The sequence below is a fragment of the Cephus cinctus genome, unplaced genomic scaffold, assembly GCF_000341935.2.
Source record: "Cephus cinctus unplaced genomic scaffold, Ccin1 Ccin1_scaffold0132, whole genome shotgun sequence".
NCBI classification, from domain to species: domain Eukaryota; kingdom Metazoa; phylum Arthropoda; class Insecta; order Hymenoptera; family Cephidae; genus Cephus; species Cephus cinctus.
The window spans coordinates 659,408-677,898 of record NW_014332865.1 but is presented as its reverse complement, the minus strand read 5'-3'; the positions used below and the strand labels follow the sequence as shown (position 1 = coordinate 677,898).

At 35.2% G+C, this 18,491-nt stretch overlaps 6 protein-coding genes across 13 annotated transcripts; 4 read left to right on the top strand and 2 right to left on the bottom strand.

Moving 5' to 3' along the window:
* Positions 1-798: 798 nt before the first annotated feature.
* On the top strand, positions 799-3,349 carry LOC107263066. The gene is made up of 7 exons (XM_025080440.1): positions 799-882; positions 1,625-1,658; positions 1,721-2,118; positions 2,236-2,402; positions 2,460-2,718; positions 2,792-3,012; positions 3,156-3,349. Exons 3-7 carry the CDS (start codon positions 1,967-1,969, stop codon positions 3,320-3,322), a joined length of 966 nt encoding a protein of 321 aa, XP_024936208.1. The 5' UTR covers positions 799-882; positions 1,625-1,658; positions 1,721-1,966; the 3' UTR covers positions 3,323-3,349.
* Positions 3,350-3,363: 14 nt separating this feature from the next.
* On the bottom strand, positions 3,364-5,328 carry LOC107263062 (RCC1 domain-containing protein 1). Of its 3 annotated transcripts, none has more exons than XM_025080432.1 (7): positions 5,051-5,328; positions 4,607-4,852; positions 4,333-4,526; positions 4,135-4,279; positions 3,920-4,046; positions 3,670-3,844; positions 3,364-3,585 (listed from the first exon to the last, which is right to left on the bottom strand). In XM_025080432.1, the coding sequence occupies exons 2-7, from the start codon at positions 4,846-4,848 to the stop codon at positions 3,416-3,418; spliced, it is 1,053 nt and encodes a 350-aa protein (XP_024936200.1). In that variant the 5' UTR covers positions 4,849-4,852; positions 5,051-5,328; the 3' UTR covers positions 3,364-3,415. The 3 variants fall into 3 exon arrangements, with proteins under 3 accessions (XP_024936200.1, XP_015585366.1, XP_024936201.1); XM_015729880.1 differs by having other exon boundaries at positions 4,135-4,264; XM_025080433.1 differs by having other exon boundaries at positions 5,062-5,201.
* LOC107263065 (ADP-ribosylation factor-like protein 3) lies at positions 5,064-7,327 on the top strand. The gene is made up of 5 exons (XM_015729883.2): positions 5,064-5,199; positions 6,060-6,188; positions 6,264-6,395; positions 6,482-6,718; positions 6,811-7,327. Exons 1-5 carry the CDS (start codon positions 5,197-5,199, stop codon positions 6,850-6,852), a joined length of 543 nt encoding a protein of 180 aa, XP_015585369.1. The 5' UTR covers positions 5,064-5,196; the 3' UTR covers positions 6,853-7,327.
* Positions 7,314-11,651, bottom strand: LOC107263061. Of its 3 annotated transcripts, none has more exons than XM_015729878.2 (7): positions 11,503-11,651; positions 9,384-9,576; positions 8,933-9,297; positions 8,539-8,850; positions 8,257-8,458; positions 7,953-8,171; positions 7,568-7,817 (listed from the first exon to the last, which is right to left on the bottom strand). In XM_015729878.2, exons 2-7 carry the CDS (start codon positions 9,564-9,566, stop codon positions 7,737-7,739), a joined length of 1,362 nt encoding a protein of 453 aa, XP_015585364.1. In that variant the 5' UTR covers positions 9,567-9,576; positions 11,503-11,651; the 3' UTR covers positions 7,568-7,736. The 3 variants fall into 3 exon arrangements, with proteins under 3 accessions (XP_024936195.1, XP_015585364.1, XP_015585363.1); XM_015729877.2 differs by lacking the exon at positions 11,503-11,651 and adding an exon at positions 10,381-10,531; XM_025080427.1 differs by lacking the exon at positions 11,503-11,651 and having other exon boundaries at positions 7,314-7,817; positions 9,384-9,566.
* A 1,984-nt stretch (positions 11,652-13,635) lies between these two features.
* Positions 13,636-16,306, top strand: LOC107263063. Of its 3 annotated transcripts, XM_015729882.2 has the most exons (5): positions 13,636-14,324; positions 14,398-14,514; positions 14,958-15,668; positions 15,737-15,862; positions 15,941-16,306. In XM_015729882.2, the coding sequence occupies exons 3-5, from the start codon at positions 15,441-15,443 to the stop codon at positions 16,202-16,204; spliced, it is 618 nt and encodes a 205-aa protein (XP_015585368.1). In that variant the 5' UTR covers positions 13,636-14,324; positions 14,398-14,514; positions 14,958-15,440; the 3' UTR covers positions 16,205-16,306. The 3 variants fall into 3 exon arrangements, with proteins under 3 accessions (XP_015585368.1, XP_024936211.1, XP_024936210.1); XM_025080443.1 differs by lacking the exons at positions 13,636-14,324; positions 14,398-14,514 and adding an exon at positions 14,557-14,804 and having other exon boundaries at positions 15,515-15,668; XM_025080442.1 differs by lacking the exons at positions 13,636-14,324; positions 14,398-14,514 and having other exon boundaries at positions 14,811-15,668.
* Positions 16,307-16,420: 114 nt separating this feature from the next.
* LOC107263007 lies at positions 16,421-18,474 on the top strand. 2 transcript variants are annotated; one of them, XM_025080430.1, is made up of 6 exons: positions 16,423-16,657; positions 16,744-16,955; positions 17,019-17,347; positions 17,638-17,887; positions 18,022-18,136; positions 18,216-18,474. In XM_025080430.1, the coding sequence occupies exons 1-6, from the start codon at positions 16,566-16,568 to the stop codon at positions 18,334-18,336; spliced, it is 1,119 nt and encodes a 372-aa protein (XP_024936198.1). In that variant the 5' UTR covers positions 16,423-16,565; the 3' UTR covers positions 18,337-18,474. The 2 variants fall into 2 exon arrangements, with proteins under 2 accessions (XP_024936199.1, XP_024936198.1); XM_025080431.1 differs by lacking the exon at positions 18,216-18,474 and having other exon boundaries at positions 16,421-16,657; positions 17,638-17,924; positions 18,022-18,119.
* Positions 18,475-18,491: the final 17 nt, after the last annotated feature.

The following is an 18,491-nucleotide window of genomic DNA, read 5'->3' as shown; positions in this document are numbered from 1 at the left end:
ATTTAAACGACGTTCTGAGACATGATTATTTAGATAGACCGTAGAAGCGTACGTATCTATAATTATTAATTATTTTTAATTATTATTATTATGAGACATTTTGTTGTATTATTTTCAATAAAATCGATTAAAAATATTCATTTGATCGGATTTCACTTTTTATTTTCGCCACTCGTATCTGACAGTATATCTGTTATATATCTATCGTGGGTACCAAAGTATCTGATTTTCAAATGTATTGCATTCGAATATCGGATGTAAGTCTGGGAAGTGTCTTGTCTCGTGTTAAATCCTCGATCATGGACGATACTGAAAGACGGATAAAATATTATATGGGAAGTATTACGAAGAAAAGAGACGCCACTTGACATTTTCACCCGACGTACCGACATACACACATATGTTTTATACATTGAGCAGAATAGGAAGAGAAACATCTTTATCGACCCAATACGAAGTCAGTGCATCGTGATTTTAGCTTCTGCAATCTACGTCATTCTGCACTCTCCTGCCATCTGTCGAGTTACCCTGTAAATTCAAACCGAGAATTCCTACTTTTTTCCGTTTGACTTACCTTTTTCATTCATCGTACACCATTGTCTATGTCCGTTAATGTCCGTATACGATTTATACTCTCCATTTTTCCCTGTGAAACTCTTTTCGCGAATTATCACAAACCGTGAAATAACTTCGCAAGTTTCGAGACTCAAAACAATGGGAGACAACACAACCGTTTTAGGTTAGAGTAACAAAGTAACGAGCCACGCAATTTCGTGGCGAGCACGCACGTCAGACATTACACGATGTATACGTACGCGCTAATACAGAGGCTACTGGAAGAGACAGTTACACATTACGCGCGTACACTCAAACACGTACTAGGTAAGTTCATACTGCGTATTGCCTTTTTGACTTCGGTGTGAAAATATATAAGTACGTCAGCCGAATGTGGACCCGATGGATTTTCACGAGGAAACGAAATTGACGCACTGAACTTCCTGTTGGCATTAGGATGTGAGGTTAGGAAAACTTCTTTTTCTTTGGGTTTCTTATGGGTTGACGAGGAAAGATTGTTGTAAGCTTTTTTTTTTGAAACGAAACCGAGTACTTAGAAACTGCCTTTCAGTCGGATTCCACGTACTTCGATTGATGTTCAGACATTGTTATATATATATACATAAATGTATTTTTGAGTTTTTAGTGAAATTTTTAAATGGGGTAATTAGGGGATACGATGCAGCACGTGGTACCAGTTTCTTTGCGAAAGTCCACTGGTCCCGGCGACTGTATCTGTTTCATGTTTTTCAATATTTGTAATTTATCGATAAAATTATAAAGATATCGATACATAACAGTCTAAAGTGTGCGCTACTCCACATAACATTATTATATATAAAGTATAAAAACATACATTATATATATATATATACATATATATTATATATGAAAAGTATAATATATATATTATACATACATTGGGATTGGTGAGAATATACGGTTTTTTCGCTTTGGAGTGTTATTTTCTGAAAATATTGAACAAAATATGGAAAAAAAATTAATAAAACCGATTAATAAAAATGACACGTAACGGTTCACGTCTTTTTATATCATTCACAATCCATAGGATATTCCGAAGTTCAAAGCCAAAAGCAGTTAAGGTAAGTGCTGATTGCCTTGACTACAATTTACGCAATTTTCAATATGCACACAAATTTTGTAGAGTTCTCGCGAATGCGGTAGTCATGTCAGGGTCCAAATTATTGAGGACAACCAGTATCCAGTGATGACCATAGACTTGCAATATTTAAAAAAAAAATTATTTTTAATAATGCATAAAGTGGTTTATGCTTGAAAAATAAAAACGAACCTTACAGACTATGAAATATACGATCATAGCGTCACTTCAGAATCAATGTAAAGAGGCAACTTCATACGTGTAAGTTCGAACTGATGACATTGATGGCTGATGAAAATCATGGAATCGATACAAGAAGTCAACGAATCAAGTGATCCCGTTACCCCTTCTGATGAAAGGATGCCAACTTTACCGACTTCTTTTAGAAGTTTGATTCTCTGTCCAATTGAAATTGAAAATGAAAACCCACAGTACCTCATAGAGTTAGTAACTAGCATAGCGGACAACACGTCGAAATATGTTGTTTAAGACTTCTTTCCCCAATAGTAACTGTTGATTCTTGTACCTTCTGGGAATTAAATTAAGGCACATTAATCTAGGTTGCTGGGTGATTTACTTGGAGTTACTGATTATAATACAAATATGGCAGCTTTTTGGTTCTTGGATTTTGTAGCACTTCTACTTTTACGTTACAAAGAAAATCTCGATCTTCTTGATCGTGGTGTCCTTGTCAGTTGGCTTGCTGGTGAAATTTTACTGATTCGAGGTAGGTTTGAAAAATTGGTCGTTCTGGTTAAAAATTAAATTCACGATGCTCGTACAGAAAATGAATTTTCCCACGGAGATTTCTTGGAAGTGATGGCAAGACTCTTTAACGAAATGATGAAAAGAATAAATCGTAACGAATCGATACTGTATTGGGATCAGATAAATTTGGATCTTTTAAAAGATTCGGAAGAACAAGTTACACGTATAAGTGAAGCTATCGTAAGTGATGACGAATCAGTAGAAAATTTAAAAAATGAGAATTCCATTAAATCTCTAGATCTTTTGAGAATAATCATTGACGCTACTTACGACATGTTAGTGTTACGTAATACGACATGATTCAATCATTTTTGCAAATTTGTTCTATAACGTTTATATCCTTGACAGGTATGGTACTGATTTTCAATTTACATTGATTTATACCGGTTTTGTAAAGCCAGTCAAAGTACACACGTACCGTCTACCTTATGTAATTCAAAAACCACGAGCTACGAGAGACGGAAAATTTGAAGAGAATATAGCAACAAAGGTTAACAAGATACTGTCAAAAGATAAATCGTCAAAACCGGTATTGAAGAAAACAAAAACAGGAAGCAAAAATAAAGTCGGTAAATAACCCAGATCAATAATTACACGTATAAATATATCTTATGACTATATTGACATAAACGATTTAGGACTTTTACGTACATATAATGTTAGGATCGATGGAACTGTATATTATGTATGTACGCTTATCGATTGTTTCAAGGTGAAAGAAAGAAAAAAAATAATATCGATGAAACCTCCGTTGCACCGCCGCCGCCACCGTCGCCTACCGAGGAAGAAATTCTAATAAGAAATCGTCAATTTATTTTACCATTAAATGAGGCAATCGAGGCTGAAAGTATTTTCAAAATGTATGAAGAGACCGAATAGAAAATACAAATTTGTTGCCCAACTATCTGTTAGCATATAGGTATGTTCTGGAATCCCATTTGATTATTACATTTTTGACACCTCATATAACATTCAATCCGTGCTGACAAGGGATCCCCACTCGTGACATTTGATATCTCTCACAGACTTTTCATCGAAATCAATTTTCAATTTTACAAATATTTTTGAACTTATTAATTCGTTTCTTGACTGTCCTAACTGTCCATATTTGTTTGATCCAGCGCCCCAAAGTGATCCATTATCTGCGTAAAAAGAAATGTATATTTTAAACGGGTATAAGAATCACAATCGACTCTCTTTAAAATATTTTGAAAAATCCAGCATACCTAATAGACAGATCGTGAATACATTCCCACACTGAACCTTTTTGACAGTCGAATCCAAAATCTCACCCAGTCCGTCCTTAAAATCGACTATTGTAGGGGTTGCAAAGATTTTGGTATCTTCAGTATCAATTCCAAGTTCTCCAATTGTATTCCAACCCCATGTATAAAGATCGCCCTAAAATCATAACCAGAATAAAGAAATTGCGCGATGTAAAAAGAAAATATTCATATAATAAAATTATTGTTGCACCTGATCTGTGACTACAGCGCTGTGCCAACCAGCTGCTGATATTTGTACTACTTTAAGACCAGCCAAAGCCTCTATGATTTTTGGATTGTCACAATCTTCAAGATCACCATGACCCAGTTGACCTCTTCTGTAAGCAAAGGTAGACGATATAAAAAATGACGTAATTGAGATGAACTATATTCCAATCGATAAAAAAATATAAATATTTGACTAACGTGCCCATTCCCATTGAGTAGATTTCGCCATTATCCGTTAATAGAATCGTATGATCAAATCCACAAGCAACATCAACAAATTTAACTCTCTTCGGTACATTGGCCAACATTGGAATATTAAAAATGCGTCCTAAAACATAAATAACTGTTCCTCGTCTAATCTTTCATAAACTTTGTTTATCCATCTTTTTAATATACCTAAATTGGTAAGCGCCACTACCGTAGAACCGCCATGCGATATTTCAATAGTATATTCAGGCTCTGAATCTTCATTCGTTGGAATAAAATTTTGCACTTTCCGCCATAGTCGTTCATAAATATTATATCGCCAAACGTCGTTCCTTGAGGATAATATAACAACGTATTCCTTTCCGGCCACAGCGCGTTTACACCTATTAAGTATAAAATTACTATAATTACCTTCTAGTCGTATACAGGAATAATAATTAACAAATTCATGCTCTAATTATACCAGGACGAGTCTTCTGGTATCTCTAACAATTGCAGTTCCTTTTTCGTGCTAGAGTCATCACCGGAAGCCATTTCCGTAATATACAAATTCGTATCTCGCCACAAGAGAAAATAATTCCAGCCGATTTCAAGTCCTGTAATTCCTTGAAACGTAATTTTTGTAAACTTTTCAGTAATCGTTATTACAGTATCGCCGTGTGAGAACATAGGACTTCCATTAAATCCTGCATAATAAAGTGTCATATTCCTGGAAATGAAATTAAGATTTTAGTAGCACCGATTACGCACATCATTCCCATTAATTTGATTAGATTAAGGAGCAGCGATATACTAAATTCTGTGTATGACAATCAGCTTATTGAATTCATTGTTCGTATTGTGCAAACGCAGTAGCGTTACGTGCTATAAGTTATACTATAGTGTGTTTATGTTCATATCGTAGTACCGGTCGCTTACGCAAGATGGAGCCACTCGTCCTAGCTACGAAACAAACAACACAGAACGCCACGGGATAGGGAACGTTGCGGGTCGCCCGCCGACATAAATTTACGTCTTCGCGAGTGTTTTCAAGCGCTCGAAACCTTCACGAAAATGGTAAAAAATGTACTTGACGCGATGCACCTATGCACTTGTGCACTCAAAGGACACGCACCAGTCTTTCCACTTTTAAGGCACCTTAAAAGAATATTTTTACTGCACCGACATAACCTGTTACTATCTTCGACTCCTTTTCGAGTGGCGGATATTGCGCGAAACTTTGTACTGCATCATCTGTACTGGCTGTTTCAAAAGTTTCTCACCTTTTATTTAACGTAGTATAATACATGTTAAACTTTACAATACTATATGTTTTATTTATTTTGATAGGAAATAAGTAGCAAGGCATATTTTCAATGATTGATCTCACAATTAATGATATCAATTAAGTTTTCTATATGTATAATCCTATAGCTCCAATCGATTTTACAAACTCAGGTTTTTTAAATTCTCTTTCACGACTTTATTGTCGAACAATGACTTTTCATCGTATTCAATAAGTTGTAATTTTCAAAGACAAAAAATTATTAATTTTGTCCACTTGAAATCGTTCTATCTAGTAAAAAATGCCAAGATAATTACAGACGGGATTGAATTCTATTGATTTTTCACGAAGCGTGTCTCCTTGAGCCCAATCTTAATTGAGAATTCTGCTTCTCCCAAGTAGAGAAGGAGAACAAAGCTGATAGATCGTGTCCATATCTAAAACTTATTTTTAAGACCTAAAATTTAATTAATTTCAGTTTTTAAAATACCCAAAAATAATATAACACATGGAATCCAAATATTGATCGTTTCAGAAATCACATATCTACGTATGACTCATCTCAATCTTATGCAATATTGAAAGGATTCGATCCGTCATACACTAGTAGATTTTACGAGACAATTAATAATATAAATAATTCAATATTTAGGGGCTATTATCGATCCTACGCAAACTGCGCTCCAACCCTGACAAGGAATTACGTTTGTTGTTATTGGGACTGGACAATGCTGGCAAAACGACTATATTAAAATCCTTGGCCAGTGAAGACGTCACTCAGGTAAATTAATGTAAAAAAAATATATAATTATCATTACAATCATGTTTGATATTACTATCTCATTTCATATGATAGGTCACGCCAACTCAAGGTTTTAATATAAAAAGCGTACAGAGCGAAGGCTTTAAGCTGAACGTATGGGACATTGGTGGTGCACGCAAGATCAGACCATACTGGAGAAATTATTTTGAAAATACAGACGTTCTGGTAATTCGAAAAATTTCACATAACTCTTTCTTATGTTGGAATGACAAGTAAAGAATATTTTATCGTTACTCCTTGTTTTCATATAGATATACGTAGTGGATAGTGCGGATATCAAAAGGCTAGAAGAAACTGGCCAGGAACTCTCGGAACTTTTATTAGAGGATAAATTGCGTGCGGTACCGTTACTGGTTTACGCGAATAAACAGGATCTTGGTCAAGCCGTTACAGCTGCTGAGATAGCCGAAGGACTTGGATTGCACAATATCAAAGATCGCGATTGGCAGATTCAATCGTGTATTGCTACGGAAGGGAAAGGCGTTAAAGTATGTAATATTTGATTGACAGGGCAACAACACGAACATTATATATGTACGATCAGTCACGAAGTACTCATCTAACAAATTTTTTATTACAGGAGGGTCTCGAGTGGGCGTGCAAGAGTATCAAGAAAAAATAAAATGCAAGCTACGCGACGCGATTACCCTAAAAATCAACGGCAATAAAAGGAGACGAATTCATTGGGGGAAAAATGGTGTACATTCCATACACGCTTTATTCGGCTGCTATATAATATGTACAATATTGTTGGCCATGTTCAAATGAGGTGTCTACGACAAAACAATTTAGCCGAATAGTCTGTCAATACAATGACGTGATGCCATTAGATACCGATCTGGTCATTAGACTTCCGTCCACTTTAAGTAAAAAATTGAAGACAGTTTAAGGATGTATAATAATGTATATCGTGCCTTCTACACGCAGACTTTTTTAGGCAAGAATTTTGTACTAGTCGTACGAGAATCCGTGTGACCTCAAACGAGAAAGGAAGGAAAGACAAAATAAAGTGCGTGAGTGAAAGTGTAATAGAGACCTAAAGAGCTTTGCGAGCACTGGAAAAAAAAATAATGAAAAATAAAATTTCTCGGATTGCACTGGCATTGAATTTAATATCTACACCAACGGTAGTATTAGACATTAAAATTGTCTACGGATACAAAATAAAAATGAGCTTCGTTCTTATTCTCTAAGTACGTGTAATTAGCGCTTTATTTCATACTCTAGACTACGCTTACCACGATTAGCTTAACACTTGTCCAGACATCGTATTACTTTTAACCTTGTCTATCTTGCAAGACGAGTTATTAATATTTTGTGGAATATCTGGAATTCAAGTACATTCACAAAAAACGATCCATTCTCTCTGACACACATTAAATCGGACGGGATGAGTTTGATACAGCATCCGTTGGGATGCATCGTGGATCTACTGAGATCCGTCTTGATATATTATTAATGTAAAAAGCCATTAAGTCTTTTTCACGATTTTCAAAGAGAATCGGATTAAAGTTCACTGTGAATACTTTCAGTTGTCACTCGTATTTCCTCTTCGTGAAAAGCTGTACAGTCGCCTGGATACTTTTCCTGAATAAATGAAAATTATTACTCATGGTAGAATGAAATTAAAAATTGAACAGCTCAAATAACGTTAACTCTAAACTAATTACTCAAGTTAAATTCTACCTAATACTTATAACTGATAAGATCAATTTTACTTACGAAACATCCTTGCTGTTCCGCAATGGCTCCGTACAAAGACCAAAAGCTTATATCTACGTTTCGACTAATCCCCCAAGCAGCTGCGAAACTTGCAAGTTTTGTTATGGCTTTTCGCAGTTCTGCAGATTTGTCAGTCTCTACACTCTTCTCATTGATAACGCATAGTATGTGTTTTGCACATTGGGGATGCTTCGTGGACCATTTGTAGGCACGGTATACCTATATTAGAAAACGAATAATTCATACGTACTTTTTAATAAATTTTAGAAAAATTGTTTAGAAAATATACTATGAAATTACAAACCTTCAGTATTGGTGCTAAAATAGCATTATTTATTAATTCACTAAGTTTGTTACTAAGTTCCATAGCATTCACACGAGACATGATGAATCCCTTCTTCGAAGCCAGATTCATGAGCTCTTGGAGATACGCGATAGCTGGTTTTATATATTTGGAACTGTCAATTTTCATATTGAGATGTCTCTTAGCCACCGCGTTCGCCAATCTGCATATTTTTATTAATATGGTTCATCAAAAATGTATAAAATTTTGTATTTTGATTATATCAATTTTGATATTACTCACCTAGAGAGACTATCAGCCGGCTTAGAAGGGTCAAACATAACAGATTTCGGGAACCCTTGCGACTTCAGGAAACTGTTGACCATAAATTGTCCTGTAGCTAAATAACGTTGCTGAGTAGCAGGATCGGATACATGTGAGATCCATTCAGATATGAAATTAGTCAATGACTTGACCCATCTACGTCTGAGAGCAGGATTCTCAAAGCTATTTAAAATTTTTGCATACTGAATATTGCCCTCTTTATCCGTCATCAAACCCACGATATTGGCTAGACCACTGTTCTTCCACAGAGTCTGCCCAAGCTCAGAGTTGCTAAAAATAATAAATAAAACAGGTAAATCAGCACTGTGATTCCTACGAGACTCAAGCATAATTCGTAAAAATGTGCAAATACCTAAAGTGTTCCCACATGACGTGCAGGTTCTCCAAGAAGGGTGGAAGAAACCAAGAGTGGTTCGAATGATCCTGTTTCTTACTTCCAACATCATTACTCGATCCTGAACTTCCAATATTTTCTAACACCATAGGTAACAGACCCATAAGGCCTTCACTATTGGCATTTTGCCCTAAGAACATATTAGCCATATTGAGCATACTCTCCAAATCAAAACCACCCCCATCATCGCTTCTAGCTTCCCTTTTCGATTTTTGCTCGCCACCTTGGCTATTAGTGGATGCTGAGATCAAATTGCCAATCCCTGACAGAATCTGACTAACTCCATCAGAATTGCCCTTACCACCACTCAACATACCACCGATCTAAAAATTTTTTAAAAATTATATACAATCTATATTACTAAAAATTCTTCAAATTACATATACAAATTTTAATTAAAATAACGTACCTGCTTCCCGGCATCCGACTCCATAAAAGCACTAGCCATATTATGAAGACCAGTCATAGCTTCTTTGTCATTGAAAAGCGCCTCAGCCGCTTCCATAAAAGCATTAGCTGCGTCGCCTTCATCGTTTTTGCAGGCAACAAGCCCAACAAAGAGAAGCAAGATCTCTATCCTTGGAAGTCTCATTTTTCAAATTCTGAAAGTACAATACATACCCGTATTACAAATTATTCTCAACCCCTACAGCTCTACACATCTATAATCATATGAAAAACCGCAGACAATCTCCGTTCCGTAAACGGCTTCATCTGCTATTACATTTTCGCACTATAGATTCCCCACGTATAATCTTCGTAATTCAGCCACGTATATACCTATATCTTAACATCCTTTTATACCTCGACATATTCAGACCACTCTGGTCTCTGAATAACGTGGCGGAAGTGTTTCGGCTCACGGTACAGGATACCGTTGTTTCTCTTTAACGGAGGTATCACCTGCATGTCACTAGCGTGAACCATAATGTAGTGCCGTTTTAACGAATACCACCATTGCCCTATGGACTGTCTCGTACGTTACACGGACGTCAATTTCCAATTTAACGAATTCTTTACGCAAATCTTTTACTTCATATTTCAAATTTGATAATCGTCTAGATGTCAAGGATTCATTGAAGTAAATCCGGTATTGGCACAGCGCGTAATTTTAGTACCGTAAACCGCACGAAATTGACATTCTTTAGCTCACGTAGCGATTCGGTGTAACGGTACAGAGTTAGTCATCGTATAGCGATGCCAAGAAGCACATCCACGAACGATAATCGGTTTACACGAAACGCGGTAATATTATGCGAATTTTTTATTCCAACCATGAAACTCTCTTTCCTCCGACATCTTTACCTTGATATGTACATAGAGAGAAGAAAATTGTAAATTCTTTAATACAGTCGCCAATTAAGAAAAACACCGTTGTGGTAGTCTTGTAGTACCATATATTTTACCTTTTATATCTGTTATCAGCGACTGGCTTCGGAGAAAGCTTGTAAGGATACTGATAACTGCTTGTCGTGTGGATATATATATGCACATCTATCCTCACACGTTGTGCACAGCGAATACGTAAAAATAACTTGTATAAACGATGAATAAAATTGATCGGTGCACTTGAAATAATGTTTAAACGACACTTTGCCGAAAACACATTCATTGCCGAATCACAGGTTGAAAGTAAATTTTTATTCGTAAAATGATTTATCGCGAAAGATGAATGACGTAAGATTTTTCTACAACGTCCCGTTACTTCAGCCAAAACCCACGGGTCACTGTCCCATATCGTACAAAGTCATCTTAACATTTTCAGATTGTAAAATCGCTATAGATACTTGTGTATCCGCGGTGGTCTATGGCATTGACTACGCTAGTCAGAATTCAACTACCGCCTACGTCAAGTGTAAGACTTAAGTTAAAAAAATATCGATCGTTGAAATTTTCATTGCCTGAAAAAATCCTTGTATTTTTTTATCTCTAACTTCTTATAGCCATAATTCGATATGCTAAAAGATACAGATAGTGATTCATTGCTAATAAAGCTCTTATCAATGATATTGAATAACAATGTAACCTTGAACAATTATGTGTTTTAGTTTACGTAAAATTCCCCTTATCGTTAAAACATTTTTCACTATTCTTTTTAATTATGATATAAATCATTTCTTGATAGGTAGAAAATATTACGACATAATCAAGCATTCTGATTGGTACAACTCAGCGGTAACTGATCACTCAAGAGGAATAAGGTGTATAATATAAGAAGGATGTTAATCAGTTTGCCATTATTATTACAGCCATACGATTGCATGAAAAATATTTTAATTTTAGTCTGCTGAATATTTACCAGGGAAACATTGCACTGTCCATACATTGAAAACCTACGGGCCATTCGTACGAACGAATCAAAAACAATATTAATCCTTTAATTAAAATTGAAAACAGACATTCGTTTTGAATTCAATCTAACGGACTTTTTAGCGCTGCGCTGTAAATTTATACAAGAGACACGCAGTTGCCTATGGGTAATCGTCGTGACTCTTCGCCGGCATACTATTATTCGACAATTGACATACCTGCTACGTGATTTTCAAAAAATAAATGTCTACCGTGGTGAAGATACACTTTGACAATTTTCGAAGTTCTCTCGGAGTTCATGCACCTCACGCAATGAACGTTGTGGCCTGACTGAGTCTGACTGGCGTCGAACGTGGCTCGACGTACGGTACTTACCTACCTAAGCAGTTCCGTAGCCAGTCTTAAGCCGGTAGTACAATGTAGCACATTCAGCGACAGCCGGTTAATGCGCACTCCTTTAATCATCGTCCCTACACACATAATAATCAGACGGAAATAACAACATCCTGTCTAAAATCGGCTGTCCATTATATTCTCACAATTAAATGCAACAATTATGGGAGCGTTAAAGCTTAGTAGATCAACAAAAAATAGAGAATACTGCGCGACGTTGAATTGTTAACTGGATAGCTTTATGGAACGATGGGGAATAAATACCTGAGTCCATGTAAAATTCTTTCTCAGTGTTCAAGAGTTCGGCGTCCTTCGGAATTCCTGTGAAACCTTCGAGGTCGAGGGATTTTTATTTCTAAATGCTTTTTATATCAGGTAAAACCGGCTTTGCTCCTACTTCAAACTCCACTTTCGGACTCGCTCTAACAGACAGTCACTGACCCGATGAAAATTAGGGAATGAACGAAGTACGATCTACCTGCCTAATGTCAGGAGACTATGCGTAGGTATGTATATGGTACGACAAGAAACATTTGTAAGGATAGAGCTATGCTGGAATTGAGATAGGTTCCGTTCTAAGGTGTGGTACCGTAACTAACAATTTCAAGCCCCTATACTGTTTTTTTGCGTCACGTTTATATCTATGGTTTACAAGAGTACCTGGTGATATCTTTTTTTGTTTAATAGAATCCACCTAGAGAGGTTATGACATCGATGATAACAATGAACATCAATAACCACTTTGTGGTATCAAGTAAATTGTAGACAGTTGCATAATATTTTTGTAAAAATTATGATATTCCTAATTTATTATCTTTGATAAGATGAATATTCGAAAAATAAAACGAGTGTATTACTACGAATAAATAAAAAATATTTTTTCATACTTTACGAGCACGTTTCATTATTAGCTTTGGAATGTAGATACTACATATAACATCGAAAGGAATTTTGGGATTAATCAAACTATAGTATCTGAATAGGAAGAATACAGTATCTGGTTTGTTCATTCTGATTATAATTGCTTTAGGTATTATGTGTAGATGTAGAGGTTTTACTAGAAAATCAAAAGGCATTAACTATCGTTATCACGTATTCTAATGATACCTGAATTGCATAAATGAAAAAGGTATTTGACTTTTATCCAAATTTTACTCATTGTATTGTGGGAATGTCGTCACGTAACAATTTGAAAATGAATTTTATATTAATGATATACTTGACGCTGTTATTTAAATCGTCACAATTAATTTCTATGATATTCTTATTATTATCAGATTCATATCATAAACTGTTATTAAAATTGCTGAATCAACTGTAGGATGGCTTATATTTCATTATATTGCTCATAAGTGACATTAGGACTCGCGTGACAGGTAAACATCAAAATTGATTCTTGCTATGCGATTGCAATTGCACGTGCACCTGAAATTCCTATGATTCATGAAATAGTAAGAACAGCGGTAGTCATTTTATGGTTATAAAGCATAAACTCATGGATAAGCATTTCCAATTGCATATTCGTGTCATAGGAGTTATAATTATTTATGAATTTGACTCGGACTGCACTGCACTCTGAATTACGGAAGAAATTCATCTTTCACGGAATTTTAACCGATTTGCATAAAAACCCTGAACTTCATTAAATATATTCTAGTAATGAGCTCTTTTACACTTGAATTATTTCAATTTAAATATCAAAATAAAGGCTTCGACTTCGTTACAAAATTCGCTACTAGAGTGGATAAAATGTTCGTGCACGGCATCATTATTTAATACTAAACCTACCGACAATTTTTTATAAACGTGTTTTTTGCTTTAAAAAGTTCAAATGACTTGTCGATGGTAGGTTTAGTGTTAAACCTAACGAATTAATTTCTAAGAATTTTTTCCTACCTCTGTAATTACGCTTCTTAGTATTAAGAAGTCATAGTATCAAACACGATACTATCCCTGAACTTAAGGACGCTGAAATTATTTTCAAAATTATACATCTGCCATCTAGACGTACGCATTTAAGAATCGACTATGGTCATGCTATTAACGGATGTCAGAGAACTAGTTTTGCTCCCATGAGTAAATACCGACTGAAATAATAGCCATAACATAAATAATGTGAGCCCATAATTCTATCGATGCCAGGATATTACGAAAGGTTCAATCGATAAAAAATTATTTGATTAAAACCCATCACCGTCATGAGACTGCCATCTGAGTCATCTCGTACACAATTTTATTATTCTTAACAAATATGCATAATCTTCCACTTAGACGGAATGCATAGGATGGTAAGTAAGATTATATTACCGTTAGAGCAAGAGATGCTTTTTTCTAATGTAAATATCAGACTAGTGATTTAACCGTCAGAGTAACTCTTAAAAACGACTTAATTTGTAATTCATTTGGTAAATTCAGTGTACCTAACACTCGTGGCATGTAAGCGATCAAAATTGAAGATAAATAGGTTAACGAGTTTACATAGATAGGAATATTGCTTTTGACATTTACGCCGCTTCGGACGACAGATAAGTAGACTATTTTTGAATTTTCTATTTATTACGTCATGCAAGGTCGAATACGTTAGTCAAAGCTTGGATAACGAACGATACTTCATTGTTACTATTATTCTCGTATGTATTTGCAATTGGTAAGGTTTTACTATAGAATAAACATATTTGTTATAATTGATTTGCAATTGAAATTCTTCTTTGTCGTCTTAGTTGCCAATTGGTTTGACTTCTATAGTGAAGATAGTGTCGCAGCTGTTTATAATTCTATATGGTATGGTCGGTTGGAGAAATTGGCAAGGGATTTATTATTCGTTATGAAGAGGGTTGGTAAGTCTGCTCAACTGTCAGCTAGTAAAATTATTCCTTGAGGCTTTGCCAGTACGATAAAAAACATCAGAGTCGTATATTCCAGTGTTACTCACATTAATCTAGGAGTGATTAATGAAGTCGTTTGATACACCTACGAGTGTTATTGTTTCATAAGAATTATTAAAATATTTAACAACCACTTCATACGGTTCCATATACCTCTCATGAGTCACGAAGCTTTAAAACTCTTTGCATGTGATTATGTTTTATTTGATTGTCCGAAAACACGTTTTGGCTGGACCTCAAAGGTATGAGGTCAATAAGATTCCTGACTTTGGTGTTCGTACGGTATTCTCTCGAGTTCCGTTTGAACGAAAGATTTTTGGATATCATTGTCTACATAACATTCTGCTAGTCGTCATCTACCGTGTTTTTTTCTCAATATCACTTATAACTTCCAGTACTTACGTGCATGAGCTATTCAATCTCTTCGGTCAATGACTCCACGATGGGTGAATCCTTATTGTAGATTGTATACGTATAGGATATACCACATGACATCAATGTACAGCATCAACGGGACGTTCGCAGTCTCATTTCTGCATCCCTTCCACTAGCATTTATATATTTAAAAGTATTACGACGCTGAATATCCTTTTGTATTCGAAACGCGTATGCATGTCAAATAAACCACAATATTCAAAATCCTCATAACTCAATGGCCAATAGTACAATAATGGCAGCGATGGTCATTGCTTGTTTTGGCTCGCTGTCAAAAAGTGAACCTCAAAAATGTCTTGTTTGAAAAATCATATAAAATAACTGACCCAACCTCAAAGTACAGTTACACTTAATTTCGTGACTCTTTATGTTGTGATTGTAATATTGCTTTCACGCGGCTCGTTACTGAATTCAACTGAAATTTAAAATTACCGCCAACGAGGATGTCGCGCGAATTCTCTGAATTAAGAAAGCATAGTACAATTGACCAATCTTTATTCACCTCGATTGGAAAAAGAAATAGTGCAGTGGGAGCTTTGCTTAAAAACAAACATCCGGAACTTTTCCACGTTGCACCACGTCCTGGCGGATTTATTAAACGTGTCCAAAAACCACCACCTAATTCAACAAAAATTGAATTTAACGAGAGTGAACTACTTTCGTCAACGAAGGTATGGAATTCTTTTGAAATTGTATTTAATTCGAATTGTAGATCTACCGATATCGTATCTTTGCACAGGCATCGATTCACGGAGGAGAAACTCAAGGTGGTGGGGAGTTTTCTGATAATCGACAGATGTTAAATGACGATGGGCAATCTCAACATGATAAAAAATTGACGAAAGAGGAAGAAAGAAATAATATGGTGAAAATTTATTTATTCTTGTACAGAGGATTCTTTTTTATTCTCTTTACCATTTGTGAATACAGATTTGTATATTAGGTGCAAATGTGCAGTGTTGCTATCAGTACCGTGATGATGATGGCACAGCATACGTATAAGGATATCACTGCTGAACATGTTAGCCACACTGAAGAATATTTTCGAAATTTAAAACAGGACGGTTGTTATCCGCCAAATATCGGTCAGTTACTCAAGATTCTGGGAAATCTTAAGAAAATAGGAAAAATTGCGGCACCTGTATATACACGTGATAATCCCGAGGATGAGAATGATGATATACAAATAAGTGACCTTATTAATTGATTCAAATTTCTCAAAATTTCTGTATGGCTCTTGACCCTGTAATCTGTAAGAAATTTCACTTTTAAGTAAAGAAATAAAATGAAAAGAAGATCAGTATTTAAAAGAAATTCTTTTAATTTGCTGTATACCAAAAAATAACTGTGGTACTTCATTATTATTCGAAAAACATGCATGTAACGAATGTTTGTTTTTCTAACGTCACGTTCTGAGAAACTTCATGTTACTTCTTTTTTGGCCGAACATGAAAGCGTCCTGATTACTATAACCCCTTTAAATTCCTGTAATAAATTTTTGTGTACAGAATGAAATGATTGTAGAAAATTAAGAAAAAAAAATTAAGTAATACACATAGTTTAGCAAAATGAATTCCACGAGTTCAAGAACGTCAGGACTTTCTGTTCATTCTCCCAACAAGGCAGGATCGGAGCAGGTTATCAAGCAGCAAAATGATGTGTAAAAGACTATACAAAATTTTAAAGGATGTGCTTTGAGTATTTATGAATTTATGAATAATAAATACGTACTTTGACAAAATCCAGTGTCGAAAAAGAAACTGAAGAAAATGCCAAGACTGAAATCAAAATTGTTGATGACACCTTGGATATTCAGCCACTTTTATACTCATTCAAAATTCCTCAATATCCATCACGCGGTGCAGTAATGTCAGCCATGCTTCCACCATATTGGCTTTACCAGGATCACGTTTTCGGTGTTATTTGGATGCTCTTTCATAAGGAGAAGAAATATATTGGTAGGCAACATTTACAGCTATGATTTCATCACATACGACAATTACGTCGATATTTTAATGTAGGAATACCACAACTCCACTGGTGTCTAAGGTTTCTGTTGGATTTAAAAAATGCAGAAGGTACATACGCAGGAGATGTAAATATTTGCATACAAGCAATTCAAGACAATCTTATTGAACAATACGCAAATCTTGGAACGAAGCAGGAACCAGAACGGGAGGTTAATCCAAAGATTCAAACACAGTCTGACATACCACAAGAAGACACTGATATGGTATCAAAAAAAGATTATAATGAGGTACCTGAAGACGATGGGCATAATATAGTCGAGGCCAATATTTTAGAACATGATATTGAGGAAAAGAAGACAAGTCAGGACAAAACTAATGCGGTACATATTCCAGCAGTAATAAATGTGTTAATATATTTTCTTTAATAATAATTCGCCCTATTGAAATTTGTTATTAGGTAGTGGATTCAGTCGTCAGCACTGCACTAGTCGCGGAAAAGTCTTACGGTCATACACTGTGTGCAACACAGACAAAAATATGATTTCTTATGAAGCTTCCACGATTGGTACAGTGTCGATGACTATGCCCACTATTTTATGAACACATTATGCATTTTTTTCAATTACTGTATCAATCTAACATTACGCGTGGACGCCATTTCTTGTAACAGTTTTCCACTAGTACGAAGAAGAAAACAGGTAAATCCTGTTCAAAAACGTGTGCTATGGATGACCGAAACGCTTTAAAATACACAAATACTCAGAAAATATTGAGTTTAACTTATAACGAAATGGTATCAAGAGGTCCAAGTCCCTGCACAGAGCCTTTTCCTTTGGAGCAGCTATTCAAAATGGATGCGATAGATAAACCTTCAAATCCTGAGATCGCTGCTAAACTCACTGAAGATTTAGAACCGCCGAGTAACTTTGAATCACTATATCTCTAAATTATCGACATGTAATCTGAATCGCTTTTGGATGAAATTATCAAAGTGTAGCTTGACGATTAAACAATCTTCTCTGAATTCTCCAAGTATAGAAATATTACTATTTAGGTATTCCTTTTGCGGAAATGGATTCAGATGACTTGGCCAATTTTTTAAACTCCTCAAGGCAACAACATGTGGAGAGAATAAAAAAAGAAATCGAAAGGCTCTACAATCTAGAAAAGTACACTTATTATCTTTACGAGTCTCTTACCCATGTTTTTATTGGAACTATTTTATTATTCATATTAAATAATCTACAGGTTTATGGAAAATATAAGCAAGAGATCATTTTCAGCGTATGTAACAGACGATTTGGCAAGACGTTTGGATAAATTAGATGGCCATGATGTTGTTAATGGTGTGGAAAGTATGATAAAATAATGGTCCAGTTAAAAAGTACAATCAACAATTCTAAATGCATAAACGTCAGGAATAATTGTACAAATATTATAGAAAAATCTTGATCGTAATTCATAACTCGTTATGAATAAATATTATTAATCCTGTAAGCACAGTCAATTGCACATTCAAGATAT

What these genes read in the sequence shown, in the direction of transcription:
- LOC107263066 (XM_025080440.1), top strand. Translation starts at nt 1,967, where the DNA reads ATGAAAATCATGGAATCGATACAAGAAGTCAACGAATCAAGTGATCCC. An exon ending in AACCCACAGTACCTCATAGA is followed by an intron (nt 2,119 to 2,235) that starts GTTAGTAACTAG and finishes ACATTAATCTAG; the next exon opens with GTTGCTGGGTGATTTACTTG. An exon ending in TGAAATTTTACTGATTCGAG is followed by an intron (nt 2,403 to 2,459) that starts GTAGGTTTGAAA and finishes ATGCTCGTACAG; the next exon opens with AAAATGAATTTTCCCACGGA.
- LOC107263062 (XM_025080432.1), bottom strand. Translation starts at nt 4,848, where the DNA reads ATGACACTTTATTATGCAGGATTTAATGGAAGTCCTATGTTCTCACAC. An exon ending in AGTGGCGCTTACCAATTTAG is followed by an intron (nt 4,280 to 4,332) that starts GTATATTAAAAA and finishes GACGAGGAACAG; the next exon opens with TTATTTATGTTTTAGGACGC. An exon ending in GCGCTGTAGTCACAGATCAG is followed by an intron (nt 3,845 to 3,919) that starts GTGCAACAATAA and finishes TTATGATTTTAG; the next exon opens with GGCGATCTTTATACATGGGG.
- LOC107263065 (XM_015729883.2), top strand. An exon ending in CCAGTGAAGACGTCACTCAG is followed by an intron (nt 6,189 to 6,263) that starts GTAAATTAATGT and finishes TTCATATGATAG; the next exon opens with GTCACGCCAACTCAAGGTTT. An exon ending in CGGAAGGGAAAGGCGTTAAA is followed by an intron (nt 6,719 to 6,810) that starts GTATGTAATATT and finishes TTTTTATTACAG; the next exon opens with GAGGGTCTCGAGTGGGCGTG.
- LOC107263061 (XM_015729878.2), bottom strand. Translation starts at nt 9,566, where the DNA reads ATGAGACTTCCAAGGATAGAGATCTTGCTTCTCTTTGTTGGGCTTGTT. An exon ending in AGTCGGATGCCGGGAAGCAG is followed by an intron (nt 9,298 to 9,383) that starts GTACGTTATTTT and finishes AAAAATTTTTAG; the next exon opens with ATCGGTGGTATGTTGAGTGG. An exon ending in CGGAACAGCAAGGATGTTTC is followed by an intron (nt 7,818 to 7,952) that starts GTAAGTAAAATT and finishes TCATTTATTCAG; the next exon opens with GAAAAGTATCCAGGCGACTG.
- LOC107263063 (XM_015729882.2), top strand. Translation starts at nt 15,441, where the DNA reads ATGTCGCGCGAATTCTCTGAATTAAGAAAGCATAGTACAATTGACCAA. An exon ending in AACTACTTTCGTCAACGAAG is followed by an intron (nt 15,669 to 15,736) that starts GTATGGAATTCT and finishes ATCTTTGCACAG; the next exon opens with GCATCGATTCACGGAGGAGA. An exon ending in AGGAAGAAAGAAATAATATG is followed by an intron (nt 15,863 to 15,940) that starts GTGAAAATTTAT and finishes TTTGTATATTAG; the next exon opens with GTGCAAATGTGCAGTGTTGC.
- LOC107263007 (XM_025080430.1), top strand. Translation starts at nt 16,566, where the DNA reads ATGAATTCCACGAGTTCAAGAACGTCAGGACTTTCTGTTCATTCTCCC. An exon ending in TAAGGAGAAGAAATATATTG is followed by an intron (nt 16,956 to 17,018) that starts GTAGGCAACATT and finishes ATTTTAATGTAG; the next exon opens with GAATACCACAACTCCACTGG. An exon ending in AGGCTCTACAATCTAGAAAA is followed by an intron (nt 18,137 to 18,215) that starts GTACACTTATTA and finishes AATAATCTACAG; the next exon opens with GTTTATGGAAAATATAAGCA.